Source organism: Ovis canadensis, chromosome 1 (genome assembly GCF_042477335.2).
Source record: "Ovis canadensis isolate MfBH-ARS-UI-01 breed Bighorn chromosome 1, ARS-UI_OviCan_v2, whole genome shotgun sequence".
Lineage (NCBI taxonomy): Eukaryota > Metazoa > Chordata > Mammalia > Artiodactyla > Bovidae > Ovis > Ovis canadensis.
This window is the reverse complement of record NC_091245.1, coordinates 4036727-4048805: the sequence shown is the minus strand read 5'-3', so window position 1 is coordinate 4048805 and position 12079 is coordinate 4036727. Positions and strand designations below refer to the sequence as shown.

The window sequence follows — 12079 nt, the reverse complement described above, 5'->3', positions numbered from 1 at the left end:
GTTGCCCCTCCTCACTCTGGCCTGCAGCCTCCTCATACACTCACCCGCCCAGCCCTCAAGTCTTCTCACACTGCTGCTGAGCCAGCCGCATCAGGCCCAGGCCTGTGGTTCCTGTTACTGAGATTTTTGCAGGCGCCTCACTGGATTCACCAACTGAAGGGCAGAACAACCTGCCTTGTTTACCCAGCATCTGTCTCTTAAATGAATAAAGAGAGGGAGGCCAGGCCACACGCTGGGCTGTATCTTCCTATGTTTGGGCAAGAGTGGCTTCTCAGCTCGAGCAAGCGTGTGCTCCCTCACCATGGGCACAGGCCCCTCCGGCTCCAGGATATAGGCACGCAGGTCCTCAGTGCCTCCTGCCCGCCTGGCTGTTAGCTGCTGCCTGTTCGCAGAGCTGTCGGCAGGGGGTGTGTTGAGTCAGTCTACACAGACTGACCACGGAATTCTGCACTAGGCAATCTGCTAGGCGTCAGCAGCTGCGGTCACAAAGGTGTGATTCCTGCTCCTCCCAAGGGCAGTGGTTGATTCCTTAGCGTGAGCATAAATGTACTCAATTGCTGAGAGTTCTCAGAATAGGCTGTTGTTACAAGCAGGAGCCTCTGCAGAGTGAAGCACAGCCACCAGCAGAGCTGAGAGAGCCCAGGTCAGCTTAGCTAGGCCGGACTGATGCCCCCCAGGTCAGACCGAAGCATGCAGGTTACCGGCACTTCCCCAGATTCCCAGGGCTCTCATGTGTCCCCCCCACCTCCAGGGAGCCCTTCTCTTTCTACAAGTTCAGAATCAGGAAGAGGCCATCCCAGCCTCCTCTGTCTTTCGCCCCAAATGTCAGGCAAGAAGTCCACAAGGACCACCCTTCTGTACCCCCAGGAGCCCTCTTCCCTCTAGCCCAGGACCTACACGTACCTTCCAGGCACCTCCTCCCCTGCACCCACACCTCCCCATTCCCGTCATTCCAGCCCCTCGCTGGACCTGTGGGTCCTTTTTTTGGTTACTCTGAATGTCTCCAAGCGCCAGGGCTGGTTTTGTCCTCTCAGGAACCCCAGTGCCTGCACCTTGGGTGAGACGCACCGGCCAGGATGGACTTGGTCTTCTGCAAAGTAGACCCCCGAGGCAGAGCAGTTGTGACCCATAGAGCGAAAGAGAGGGTGCCCGGGTTGGCATCGAGAGGCCCTGTTTAGAAGAGCCGTCCCCAGTTAAACAAGTGGCAAACACTTCAGGTTCATCCGTGCCTCGGTCGAGGTCGTCGCCAGAGTGTGCTGTCCCCCAGGCAGGGTCCTGGATTCCCTGCGCGGCTCCCCCTTACCCCCGCACTCGCCTCCCTGGTGCAGTGTCTGCCCCCGCACCCCGGCCGGCAGGTGCTGGCCAGCCCGGCTCGCCTGCTGCGGGCCCTCCCTGCGGGGTCCCGGCGCGGCCCCCATCCCCGCGCGGGCCACCCCTCCACCCGCCGCGGGCCGCAGTAGGCCGGGCCCCGCGGCCGCCGCCTCCCGCCCGCTCCGCTGCCGCCCCCGCCCGCGGTGCGGCGGGCTCAGTCCTCGGCGGGGCGCGCGGCTGGCGGCTGGACTCGGCTCGGCTGCGACCATGGCCCTGGGCCTGCGCGGCCTCCGGTGCCGCGGCCTCTGGCTGCTCCTGGGTGAGTAGGCGGGGGGTCCCGGCTCCGGCTCAGGACGCGGCCGCGGGCGGGGGGCGCCTCCCTCCGGGGAAGGGGCGGCTTCGGAGGCGTCGCGGGGGAGCGGGGCGCGGGCACTCAGGTTCCGAAGGAAACCGTGACCGCCCTCGTGGCACCTTGGCCCCCGGCTCCGGGCTGCGGGCGGTTTCGGGTTCCAGAATCAGAACCACGGACCATTTACCTAGAAAACTGGCTAAAACTGAAAATCTGACACATTCACAGCCAACAGTTGCTGATCTGTAGATAAGCCTCCTTTGCAGAAATGAGGCCAGCCATTCTCTTCCGGGCATTTCCACAGGGGTGTGTGTGTGTGTTGACTTGCCACTCCGTGTGTTGACTTGCCATTCTGTGTGTATGTGTTGACTTGCCGTGTGTGTGTGTGTGTTGACTTGCCACTGTGTAGGTGTGTGTTGAGTTGCCAATCTGTGGGGGGGGTGGTGTGCGTTGACTCGCCAGTCTGTGTGTGTGTGTGAGTTGACTTACCACTCTGTGTGGGTGTGTGTTGACTTGCCAATCTGTGTGTGTGTGTGCGTTGACTCGCCAGTCTGTGTGTGTGTGTGTTGACTTGCCACTCTGTGCATGTGTGTGTGTTGACTTGCCAATCTGTGTGTGTGTGTGTGTGTGTGTTGACTTGCCACTCTGTGTGGGTGCATGTTGACTTGCCAATCTGTGTGTATGTGTGTGTGTGTGTTCACATTGACTTGCCACTCTGTGTGTGTCTGTGTGCGTTGACATGCCAATCTGTGTGTGTGTTGACTTGCCACTCTGTGTGTGCGTGTTGACTTGCCAGTGTGTGTGTGTGTATATGTGTATGTGTGTGTTGACTTGCCACTCTGTGTGTGTGTGCATTGACTTGCCAGTGTGTGTGTGTGTGTGGCTAGTAGCAGTCCAGAGAGGGACTCTTGGGGAGGTGGCAGAACACACCTGGCTCTTGTTCTGAGACGGTGGTGGCAGGAACCTGCAGCTCACTCTGCAAAATTTAGCAGAAATTGTCATCTTCAGTTCCCTCTTCCCACTGTTTTCATAAAATGCTAAGCAACCTTCCTGAACTGCCTCAGCTACTGGATTCATTTCATGTATTTAGTTACCATTTAATAAAAACCAAATCAGTCATGTAAGGTGGAAGAATCCGGTGGCCCAGGGAGGACCCCGTGGTTCTTCCTGGTAGCTGTGTCCTGGCCGCTGAGCAGTGACGCTGCCCTTGGGGAAGGGGACCCCACACTGCCATGTAGCTGCTCGCGAGGCAGCCAGGGGCCACAGGGCTTGTCTGGGAGGCAGGAGGCTGCCACTCCAGGCTTCCAGTTCCCACACCTCGCCAAGGAATGTTGGAGCTGCCCAAAAGCCTTAGCATCTACTTCAACAGAATGTACTCTGAAAGCTGATCCTGCCACTTAGCATTTTTGCTGGTTATATGAAAAGCAGAATCTTATATTATTCTCTTCTTTTGCATTAGGATCTGTGGGTTTGACCTGGAACGTACTGTTTTAGATTCTTAAGAAATGAGTATTTCTCTTTCAGCAAGGTAGAGAGCTGGGCTGAGTCCTTTTTTAAGCATAAATAAACAAATTCTCTTTCCTACCATTCAGAAGCTGCACCCTCTAAAGCTTATGTAAATAAAACACTTTATCATGATCTCATATTAAAGACCTTCCTTGTTTACCAAGAAAATAATACATGTTCTCGGAAGGTCAAAGTCCTGGAACCCTAACATTCTGAGAGGTCTGGCTAATGTTATATCATGGAAGAAGAAACACAGCTTTATGAGGTTATCAGCTAATTAGTGTCATTGGAGCCCAGCGATAATCAGAAGAATTAGGAGAGCACACGTTTTTCCTCCCAAGGGGTAGTGTGAGCTAGAGCCCCCTGGTGATGAAGATTTTGCTACCCAGAATAGCAAGGTGGAATTTCTTATTTTTCATCAGTCAGAAAAGAGGGACATTTCCAGAGGAGCCGGAGTCCGTGTATGATGACTTCGTTGTAAGCACCTGTTACTATGCGCCCACCTTCACTCGACAGCGCTGGCCGACGCTGGCCTGTATGAACTCTGTCATCTGTCCTGGGAAACACGCACCTCCCTGGCGTGCTGGGGGAGGGGGTACTTCTTGCAAGGCTGCTATGTCCCGGGTCAGGAAGACCCCCTGGAGAAGCGAATGGCTATCTCCTCCACTATCCTTTTCTGGAGAATCCCATGGACAGAGGAGCCTGGCAGGCTACAGTCCACAGGGTCGTAAAGAGTCAGACACTGGGTAACTAACACTGTGTTTATTGAAATATGCGACTTTATATAAATACAAGGGTAGCTGTTTGGAACCAACCAGGACATCACAGGAAATGCAGTGCACATGACTGCTTCAGATTGTCATGCTGGTTTAAGTCCGGAGGCGGCTCTAATCCTGGAGTCCACATCTGAAAGGTTCTTTTTTTTGTTCATCGATTCAGTGTGTCTGTTCACCCTGTGTGTGCAGTGGCAGGGAGACGTTTCTGGGCATCCGTCTTCCTTCTACAGCTCCGTGCCTGGCAGTGTGCACATCGTCAGTACCAGGCCAGGGCTGTTGAGAGACGTTTATGCCCACATCAGAAGCGGCAGTAACCACACGTCAAGGAAGGATTTTAGGTGAAATCCTTACTTGGGGCAAATAGCTACTTGGGGAAAGTCAGTTCCTCCTGCTTTCCCCCCAGGATGAAGCAATCCCATAGCTTCTCCTTGGTTAGAAACGGCGCCTGGCAGAGTGTGCGATGGCAGCGCCCGTGTGACCTGAATTCCAGTGAAGACGCTGAGCTGTCAGCAGGGCAGCCCCTTGGGCTTGGCGGCCTTCAGGCCCAGAGCCCGTCTTTCCTGAGGGCTGCCTGGCACGAAGGGCTCCCCGCTCCGAGGGCCCTGGCCCAGGCCCGCCTGCCTGCCAGGACAGTCTCGGGGAGAGACCCGGGACCCAGGCCCAACTCTCCGTTTTGTCCTCTCGGCTGGACGTGGGGGCCGTGCAGCAGGGTCCCATCCCGGGAGTGGGCAGTGGGAGGAGGCTGGGGGGACAGGGCAGAGCCCCAGCAGCGTCCTGGGGAGCAGGCAGCAGGACACCTTTCCAAGACAGACAGACAGACCTGAGTGAGCCCCGAGAGGTGAACGTTTCCAGTCCGTTACCCCGTCACATTTGAGTCAGATGTGTGCCCAGCAGGGTGGTGGGCCTAGTGGGTGGCAGACGCATGGTAGGCTCTGAGAAGGGCACACACCGGTGGGTGGGGGCGCTGCGAGATCCCTGCCGGAGAACCTCTCGTTCTGCCGGGGACTCAGGGGAAATCCAAGAAGGAGACGGGGAGCCTAGGGAGGGGCTGTGTGCCCGCCGGCCCTGTGTGCCCCCCCCCCACCCACCTGCCCCTGCTCTTCAGCATTCTCCTGGCATGTGGAGACCACAGGACGCTGCAGGGACTCTGCCCTGTCCCCCTAGCCTCCTCCCACTGCCCCCATGGAGGGCCCACAGGGATGTCCTGGGCACCAGCCCTCCCCCGCTCCAGGATGGATGACCTTAGGGCTGGTAACTTTTCTAGAGAATGCATCTGTTCTTGGCCAGGAGGGTTATGTCAACACAGCAGCTGGAAGAGGCTCCCAGGCTAAACAAGAGCTTATTCTTGGTAACATAATGACAGTATTGTTGTCCATGGAAAAAAAAAACAAAAAAAAATTTCCCTAAGATTGTTTTATGTTAGTATTTTCTTTGACATTGAAAGACATCACTTCAGTGATGATTCGAAACGCAGATTCTGAGCAGTTTCACTGAAGCAGGGTCCGTGGCCAAGTCTCGGCAGGGGAGCAGGGGACCCGGGCGTCTCAGCACAGCCAGGCCGCTCTCATTTCCTGCTCATTAGACCTCCCGGTGTCTCTGTCATGACTGTCCTGATCCCACCCCCCTCCCTCCCGGGTGGAGTTCTCCGGTGAATTCTGTGGGACCAGGGACCAGAGGCCGCCCCCGGCACCCACCTGGGCAGCACCCACCTGTGTGTGGTTCCAGGGTTCTGTACCCCCACACCCGAGAGGCTCACCAGCAAGGGTTCTCCTGAGCCAGACCTCACCTGGGAGGATCAAAGACAGCAGTTTACCCGGCAAATGACCGGATGATAATGCCTGCCTCACTCTCACACGCTCCAGCCCACTGTCGACTGGAACGAAAGCAGTCCATGAATCAGATAGCAGACTTGAGAGCTGGACCATAAAGAAGCCTGAGTGGTGAAGAATTGATACTTTTGAACTGTGGTGTTGGAGAAGACTCTTGAGAGTCCCACGGGCTGCAAGGAGATCCAACCAGTCCATCCCAAAGGAGATCAGTCCTGGGTGTTCACTGGAGGGACTGATGCTGAAGCTGAAGCTTCAATCCTTTGGCCACCTGATGCGAAGAGCTGACTCATTGGAAAAGACCCTGATGCTGGGAAAGATCAAAAGCAGGAGGAGAAGGGGATGACAGAGGATGAGATGGTTGGATGGTATCACCGACTAGATGAACATGAGTTTGAGTAAGCTCCAAGAGATGGTGAAGGACAGGGAAGCCTGGTGTGCTTCAGTCCATGGGGTCACAAAGAGTTGGACATGAATGAGGGACTGAACAACAGCAATAGCAAGCCTCGTGTTTTGGGGAAGAGGCCTGAAAGGCAAAGGTGAAGTGAGGTGACGGAGGTTGGCCCCTCTGCGTGAGGCTTTATGGTCTCAGGCAGATTCCAGGGTCTGTTTGTGCGGAAAGATGTTGCGGACCGGGTAGATGTGCAGATAAGGGATGCACTCCCTCCCGCCGGTGACTCCCCCCAGCTCCTAACACTAGGGCCACATGGTGCCAGGCCTGCCAGGGGCTTTCGAGAAGCCAGAACAGACCTGGAGCGTTAAGAGAGCCGTCCCTGGATGGGAGTGAGGAGTCTCCCAGATGATCTGCTGAGGTGGGGCGCTGAGTATGCAGGACACACAGGCTCTGAGGTCCCCTCCCCTTCCGTGGTTGGCTGTCGAAGGGTTCCTGGTAGCAGTTAGAAGATGGCGCGATGCACAGTCGGAGAGGGCTCTGTGCTGGGCAGGGCGGAGGAGGTGATTGTTCACTGGGCCTTGAGGATTGGGTAGGAGTTCTCACTTGTCACACAGAGTTTTTTTTTTTTTCATTTTGTCTTTTGGGTTCTTGTTTTCTTTTCCCAGAGTAAATGGAGAAAGGCTGAAGGTAACATGGTCAAACCAAGTGCTCTTTACGTCATCCTCTGGGGCATTTAGTGACTGGCCAAGCAGGTAGCTTCCTGGGCATTTGGCTCCCAAGTGGCTGTAACCAGGGGAGTCCCAGGGGTGGGTGGTTCCCAGTGTGCTGGCCCCAAGTGGGGGAGCAGAAGGTGATTCGGCAGAAGCGCCCAGAGCAAGGCTTTTCCTGCGGCTGTTAGGAAAAGTTCCAGGTAGAGTAGAGGTGGCACTTTAGAAACCCCATTCCTTAACCTGCAGAAAATAGGGAAGAGCAGAGGCGGCGTGAAGATCAGCTGAGATCACAGCTCTCGGATCACCGCTCTCAACAGTCTCCCGGATTTACTGATTTTAATTGAGCAGTGACTTCCCTCGTGGCTCAGCCAGTTAAGGAGTCTGCCTGCAATCCAGGAGACCCGGGTTCGATCCCTGGGTCGGGAAGACCCCCTGGAGAAGGGAATGGCTACCCACTCCAGTACTCTTGCCTGGGGAATTCCATGGACAGAGAAGCCTGACAGGGGGTTCATGGGGTTGCAAAGAGTCAGACACAACTGAGCAATTCAATTGAGTAATTGGCATAGAATAAACAATGCATTTCAAGTGTGTGACTTAGAAGGTCCTGGGATGTGTATGCACCCTCATGGACTCAAGACTGTGAGCATGTGTACCCACAACCTTCAAAGCGTGCCTCTGTTGCCTCCCCTTCCTGCCCCCTCCCACCACCCCTGCAGGGCTCACACGCTGTGAATCACTAAGGGCCGCTCACACCACAGACCCTCAGGGAGGGCCGAGTGCAGCTGGTCCTGTGGACACAAGTTCTGGAAACCAGCCCTGTTGGCCCACTTGGTGCAGGAGGGTCTCATTTCACAGAGAAAGAAACTGGCCCAGAAGTGACGGGGCCCGGGGGCCCAGCCTGGTTGGTGGGGGCAGTCGGCTGGGGCCCAGAGGCCCACAGGCTCCGCCAGAGGATGCTCTGAGCCCAGCTCCCTGGCCAGCCACTCTAACAAGGGAGGGGCCCTTCCCACGGCTCACCCCCCACCTGTGACCCCAGCCCTGGGAGGGCCGTCTCTGCAATCGCAGCGTGAGCTGAGCGGCAGCAAGACGGGCTGGTTCTGCAGGCGTGCAGCAGCAGGCCAAGGGCACAGGTGAGAATAGATACCTGGTGGGTCCTCCCCTGGGCCCTCATCACTCATTAGAAAGCCCAAAGGCCTCCAAGCCCCAAGGGCCCCCGTGGAGTGCTGGCCACCCTGTCTTTCTGGCCCCAGGCCCGTTGCCATAGCGATCTCACTGCCGGTCCTCTCCCTGCCAGGGCCGGGGGCATTCTCTGCACTTTCTCTGAGCCCCTCCAGCCCCAGCCAGCCTCCCTGCACTGAACAACGCCGACACGAGGGCAAGTCCTGCCTCAACTTGCTGCTCTCTGCCCGGCAGCCTCGCACTTGGTCTCTTAAGACACGCGCTGTGAAGGATTAACCTCGCAATCACCCAGGAATAGGAGCCACCTGGTCTCAAACAGCTGGTTTTAAAACACTGGGCAGTGTATTCAGTTTTAAAGCTGTGATGGGGCCTCTCTTTGCAAGGAAAAAAACTATATCAGGTTCGTTTTTTATAAAAACAAACAAACCCAGCGTCCTTCTCCTGTGCTTAAAATGAAACTGGTTTCCAGATTCACCACCCAAGCAGCTTGCCCAACCTCATTCCAGTTGTCGAAAGGCCACGACAACCAGCTCTGGGCTCCTGCAGGGCAGGAAACAAAGGGTAGCGGTGAGAGCCGGACTTTGTCCCCATAGAGCAGAGGGCCCACCCTTGGGACACAGGCAGTGGCTCCCAGAGAGGTGGGAGCTGCCCGACTGTGGGCCAGCCTGGATCCGGGCCACGGCGAGGCCACGGGGCCGGCCCTACAGCAGGGCTCGCACCCACAGTGCGGTCTCCAGCGTGACCTGAGGCCCGGAACGATTGTGAGGGACCGTTGTGGGCCCCCCTCCACCGCCCACATCAGCCCCTGGCTTTCTGTTGCCCCCTGCGCCCTGACAGAGATGCACGTTCATCTTCCTTCTCCCTAACCCGGCCCTGCCAGCGGAGGAGGGGAGCCCAGCGCCGGTCCTGACCTCCTGAGGGCGCTCGAGGCGCCTCGCGGCAGCCCACGCACAACATGCTATGCTAAAGCCGGTGTCGCCGACTTGTTCATTTCACAAGTAACAACGTGCAGAGCTGCTGGCTAGCCAGGAGGGCGACGGGCGATCAGAGGGCGGCCAAAGGAGAGGAAAACCCCCGCCCACCCCAAATAAGGCCTGGAGGACCTCGGGGAGGAGGCCGCGGAGGAGGACGGGCCGCATCTGGGTCTGGGCTTTGCGCGGAAAGGTGGTCCGCGGGCGGAGCCCGGCAGATGTGCAGAGTGCTGAAGGCATGGGGGCACGGGGGTGGGGCCTTCGGAACGCGGCTGGAGCTCCTCCATGAGCCAGTGTCTAAGCCCTCCCGAGCTACGTGTGACCCCGGCGCTCCACCTGTGCACGCAGGTGGGCTTTCTCAGGGGCGTTTGGATGGAGCCCAGGTTGAGAGCAGCCCCTTTCACCAGCTGGTCCTCGAGTGCGTGAGCTGTGCCAGGTGGAGCCGGTGGGGTCCCATCCCAGGGCACCCAGGGTGGGCTGGCCTGCTCCCCACGCCCGCGGGTCCTCTCCAGGGGCTCCTCCAAGGGGGTTTTCCTCTTGCCAGCCTCTCATCTCCCCCACCCACTACCCATTACTCCTGGTTTCTCTGGCTGAAAACCCCCGGGGTCCTCCCTGCTTCCCAGGGTGCGTGTCCAGATCTGGGGGACAGAGGGACACCCTCCAGGCGGTGGGTGCAGGACCGGGCCCCTAGGCGCTCAGGCAGTGAAATGCAGTGAAATGAAGTGAAGTGAAGTGAAGTGAATAAGTCGCTCAGTCGTGTCCGACTCTTTGTGACCCCAGGAACTATACAGTCCGTGGGATTCTCCTGGCTGGAATACTGGAGTGGGCAGCCTTTCCCTCCTCCAGGAGATCTTCCCAACCCAGGGATGGAACCCAGGTCTCCCGCATCGTAGGCGGATTATTTACCAGCGGAGCCATGGGGTGAAGCACGAGGCTTTTTTTCAGCTCCTGCCTCCAGCTTCACCTCTGTCTCCGTGTGCTGTGGGCTCCCTGTGTTTGGCTTCTTATTTGTGACTAATCACAGAGTTAATCACAGTCCCAGGCAATCCATGGGGTCACAGAGTCAGATACAACTAAGCGACTGAACAAACAAATCACGGTGTTACCCTCTACTGCTGTGAAGGTCACTTTGTTGGCTCGGGCCCCTGGCAAGACATGTCCAGCCTGGCATCTGTCACTTGGGTAAGTGGAGTCCTTAGTCTCCCACCCCCAGTGGGCGACGTAGACTTGGGCGCTGGAGGTCCTCATGTGGACCCTGTAGAGGAGGGTGGAGCCCCCTGCCACCACGTAGCCCCTGGGACTCCAGGGGGGACAGAGACAGGGTCTGCTCCTCTGCCTGCCAGGGGCCCTGCTCTGGCCGCCTTCCCGGCCCCCAGGGCACTCTGCCCTTCGCCTTCGTTGGGGCCAGCCCATCGACTCTGTCACCTGTAGCCAGCACCACTGACCACCTGTTCCTCCCCTCGGTCCCCACAAGTGGAAGGGTAGGAACAGCTCAGGTGACAGCTTGGCAGCTTGGTTTCTAGCCAATGAACACCCAGACCCAGAGAACGTGAGCTCAGCGCTGGGTGGTACAGCCCGGCCGGCACACGCTGGTGGAAGAGTGGGGCGGGGGTCTCCAAGACCCTGTGCTGCTCACCAGCTCCCTGGGGCAGGCTGATTCCTCCCCTCACCCCTGGGCAGACGCGCAGGGCCCTCGTGGGTGATCAGCCTGTGTCCAGTCCCTGCAGGCTGTTCTCGCTGCCGCAGTTTCCGCATCTGCAAAGTGGAGGCTTAGGAACCAGGTCGAGGGTGGGTGAGGCTGAAAAGGTGCGTGAGTGTCAGACATGTGCCCCGGACCAAAGGACGTGCAGCCCCCACTCTGGAGCCCGGGGAGACGGCGGTCTCAGACACGCCGTCAGCAGGTGGGCCTTTGCTGGGCCCCGAAGCGACTGATGTTGCCATGATCCAGCTGGAGCCCGGACGCCCCACCCACAGCCCCACCCCCACGATCGCGGCGCCCCCCAGGGCATCCGGGTGGCCTCGGAGTCGGACAGGCCACTCTGCTGGTGGGTGTGGGCCGCAAAGGGTGGAGCCAGCCCCTGACCCTGCAGGGATGGGCGAGCTGCGCGGATGACTGTCGTGCGGGGGCTCTCGTTGCAGTGACCCACCTCTGCCTGGCCACTGCCTGCCAGCACACCGACCACGGCACCCTCCTCCGGGAGTTCTGCCTCCCCCAGTTCCAGGCGCACATGGAGGCCGTTGGAAGGATGCTGTGGTGTGACTGGGGAAAGACCATCAGGTGAGTCTGGGGTGTCCCCGGGGGGCGGCGGGAATGCTGTGAGAGGGTCTCCCTCAAGGCCCCAGGAGCCATTCTTCACTGACAGGCTGGTTCCTGCGCCACAGGCTGGGACCAGAGAGAGGGCAAAGGGGGGGGTGCACTGAGGGGCACGTGGGGAGGGCAGGGGCCATGACCTCGATGACCAGGCTCAAGCTGGGTAGCGAGGCAGAGGCGGCAGGCAGCAGAGGGCTCCATTGGGCTGGGTCCAGTCTGGGATGCTGGTAGTGGGAGCAAGATCCAGCGCCCGGGGAGCCCGGGTCCCTGTGACAGGAGGACCCCCCACCTGGTGCAGGGTGGTCCCCTCAGCCTCCCACCATCCCCGAGACCCAGCCTATCCTCCCACCTGCCTGGCGGGCTCGGGCTCGGAGCTTCCGGGAACCGTGGGGTGGAGACACGCCCCTCAGCTGGACATGAGCCCCTTCTCCTTCCCGACTCAGTCCTTCTCCCAAGATGTCCTCCCCCCTGAACCACAGGGTGCATCCCAGCCCCCCTCGGCCGCTCGATGAGGTCGGGAGCTCCCCACACCCAGGCCTGGCTCCTTCATCTTCTAGGGCAGCCAGCAGCAATCAGCTTGTCTGCGGTTGATATTCCTAGTTTTCCTAGGCTGAGTTTTCCTAGGCTGTGTTTCTGCTTCAGTGTGTGGACCCTGGGGGCTCCAGTGGGCAAGGAAAGGCAAAGAGAAGCATCCTCCAAACACTGAGATCGCAGCAGGGTGGACAACCCAGCCAGGCACGCAGGGA

The 12079-nt window shown here is 58.6% G+C and overlaps 1 protein-coding gene across 1 annotated transcript in view; it reads left to right on the top strand.

Annotated features, from left to right (window-relative positions):
- Positions 1-975: 975 nt before the first annotated feature.
- The window catches only part of RAMP1 (receptor activity modifying protein 1), a 42167-nt gene continuing 31063 nt past the window's right edge, over positions 976-12079 (top strand). The window contains exons 1-2 of the mRNA XM_069544040.1: positions 976-1630; positions 11162-11300. Of these exons, the coding sequence (XP_069400141.1) occupies positions 1579-1630; positions 11162-11300 (191 nt within the window). The 5' untranslated portion in view covers positions 976-1578. The remainder of the gene's footprint in view (positions 1631-11161; positions 11301-12079) is intronic.